This window comes from Hevea brasiliensis, chromosome 10, assembly GCF_030052815.1.
Source record: "Hevea brasiliensis isolate MT/VB/25A 57/8 chromosome 10, ASM3005281v1, whole genome shotgun sequence".
Classification (NCBI taxonomy): domain Eukaryota; kingdom Viridiplantae; phylum Streptophyta; class Magnoliopsida; order Malpighiales; family Euphorbiaceae; genus Hevea; species Hevea brasiliensis.
The window spans coordinates 11136137-11138963 of NC_079502.1; the positions used below are offsets into that span (position 1 = coordinate 11136137).

Here is a 2827-nt window from a genome sequence, read left to right on the forward strand (position 1 = left end):
TAGAAATAAATGTTATATTAGCCATTAAATGTAAAAATAAGAGTATAATATTGTTATTGATTCTAGTTAAAACGCTCCCCCAAGGAGTACCTTTTAATAAACAACTTTATCAACCTTTAAAAACTAGTACAAACACTATGTTATTGACTGATATAAATAATAAATAATAGAAGTTATATTTTGACTAAGTCAGAACGCTAAACTCTGAGCCTAAATATTTAGCAGGCAAAGAAAGTTGCCTTGACAAGTCTCTTTGATGATTAAAGTCAGCAGCAAGCAATCGTGGAGACTTGTATACCTATTTCTATTGGCAAGTCATGAATCCTTATCAACAAGTATTATCCTCCAACTCATAAGGTTGTTAAGGCATGATCTTAAAGATTTATTAGGAACAATGAGACAATTCATAAGCTAGTTAAAACATGATCCCATTACAATCTTGGGATCCAAATTTTACACTGGAGGACAAACATATATACCTTATCAATATTAGGCCTCCCAGCTCAGGAACCCAAAAATAAAAGATTAGAATCTTGAGTGTGGCATATATATAAAATAATAAATCTTTAAATGAATAAATGAGGAGACTCGATTATAATATAATAAATTAGGCCAGGTAGGTGCAGAAGTGTGAACAAGGAGACTAGCTGGATTTGATCAATTCACTTTATTGTCCTTTTCTGTTCAAAGACCTGAAGTCAATAGACTAATTGCTTGGTAGCTTCTTTCCAAGCCATTATGAAAATAGAAATGTCAACAAATTTATCCAGATATTAAAAAATTATAAAAATTAGAGCTGACGAAGGGTCATGGATTTAACAATCTCCATAGGATTATATTTAATGTTATTAATTACACGTAATATGGAGACATAATTGCCCTATGAACTCCATGCGTGTGGCTCTGAAAGTCATTAATTAAAACTTTAATGTGTGTTTTGGGTTACAGTTTTATAAAGGGTCCGTAAAGTTACGTTGTGACTAGGCCACAACCCAACAGATAACGCTGGAAAGGGGAGAAGAAGAAAAGATCGAGAGGGAAAGACAGAATTTAGAGAGAGATTTCTTTGTATTATTTGATTGATATCATATCCCCGATTACAAATCTTGATTCTTATATAACTACAAGACTCTGTTACTTGGAACTAGCAACTATTAGCAACCCTAACAGAAACTAATTCTCTTTCTTGCTACCTTTACATGTCACAAGAAGTTAGGTCTCTTTTATGCATAGGGATTAGGGGGACGATTGATGCAGACAAGGGTGCACTGCACTGCGCAATTTTGTAATGGTAGATAGAGCACTTCTCAATGCACAAATTTCACAGAAAATTAATTAGCATTACAAGAAACCAGACAAGGGCTTGTAGAATATTTATACACAGCAAAATTATGGAAAAAAAAAACCCATAAAATATCTTAGTAAGTCTCTCTCCCTCTTCCCCTGCCACTAATGAATTAAGACTCATTGAGCTTCAAATCTGATTCCTTCTTTCATCTTTCTTATAAAATCATCACATTTCTTGTTTAACTCTTCTGCACTCAACAATCCAACTTCTTCTTCTTCTTCTTCTTCTTCTTCAACCGTAGCTATCCCATTCTCAATCCACTGTTGATCATCAGCTTTGTCTTTTGCGATCAAATGAACATTTCTCACCACAATCGAAGACTTGTGCTCAATTTCTCGTGCTTCTTCAACTTCCATGCCCACATTTTTTTCTTCTGTAACCACTGTTTTCACCTCTGATAATTCTTGTGATTTCATGGGGCTTCCTCCAATCTTTTCTCTGCTCTTACCAGTAATTTGATTAGACTCTTGAGGTTGAGAATTGCTGATGAGACCTGAATTCTTGACGATTATAACCAGAATCCCATTGCAAAGAAGGAACATGTAGTTCTTGCCCATCTTGCAGTTAAGGAACTGCATTAACTGGAACATTAAAGGAAATAGTGAAGAACTAAGAAGTATCACAAAGAACAAAATCACAAGCTGCAGGGAGTGAGAATTGCTGAATTTGCTCCAATTGGTTGGGTAGTTTTGATGCTTGAGCTTGATTGATTCCATCTCTTCTCAATTGGAAGGGAGCTTCTGGGGGAGGATAAGAACTAATGAGCTTTTGAATTTGGTCTGTTATGGGCTAGAAGAAGATGGTGGGTACTCATATAAAAATTGTTAGAACATCACAATCAATCTCCAATGTTTATTGGCAGAATTGCCCTTGCACACCAGACAAAAAAGATCTAAATCTTTTGGGTAGTTTAGGAACTGCACAAGTCAGTCAACTACTCTGTCATTGTATGGCTCTGATATTTGAAGGTGACTTCCAAGTTGTTGCGTTATTCAACTGAATAAGTTTAAAGATCAGTAATGGCAAGTGTAATGTTCGGGCAGCATTTGTTCAGTCCTAGAATCAAAGAAATTCGTTATTAAATTTTTCTTTTTTTTTTTGTACTTTTTTTTTAATTTGAAGTCTAAATTTCACATATGTGGAATGTTTCTAAAAAAAATTTTAGAAATTTATCGATTCAAAAGATGTTTATCTTAACTTATAAGTTGATTTATTTATTTATAATAATTTTTAAATTTATAAATTAAGTTTATAAGCTAAAATAATAAGCTGAGTAACTCAATTTTTCATTTTCATACTTATAAATTCTGCATTTATAATATATTTTGATCAAATATTTTATTATACTATTTTCATTTAATTTTTAAAATTTTATCATAAATATTATTTAATATTTTTTTATTTTAATAATAAATATGCTAATAAATTATTTTTTTATCAAAACATAATAATTGTTTATCAATAATTTATAAACACTTT

General features: G+C 31.9%; 1 protein-coding gene across 1 annotated transcript; it reads right to left on the reverse strand.

Annotated features, from left to right (window-relative positions):
- Positions 1–1049: 1049 nt before the first annotated feature.
- LOC110644681 (uncharacterized) lies at positions 1050–2144 on the reverse strand. The gene has a single exon (XM_021797584.2). It carries the CDS (start codon positions 2062–2064, stop codon positions 1465–1467), a length of 600 nt encoding a protein of 199 aa, XP_021653276.2. The 5' UTR covers positions 2065–2144; the 3' UTR covers positions 1050–1464.
- Positions 2145–2827: the final 683 nt, after the last annotated feature.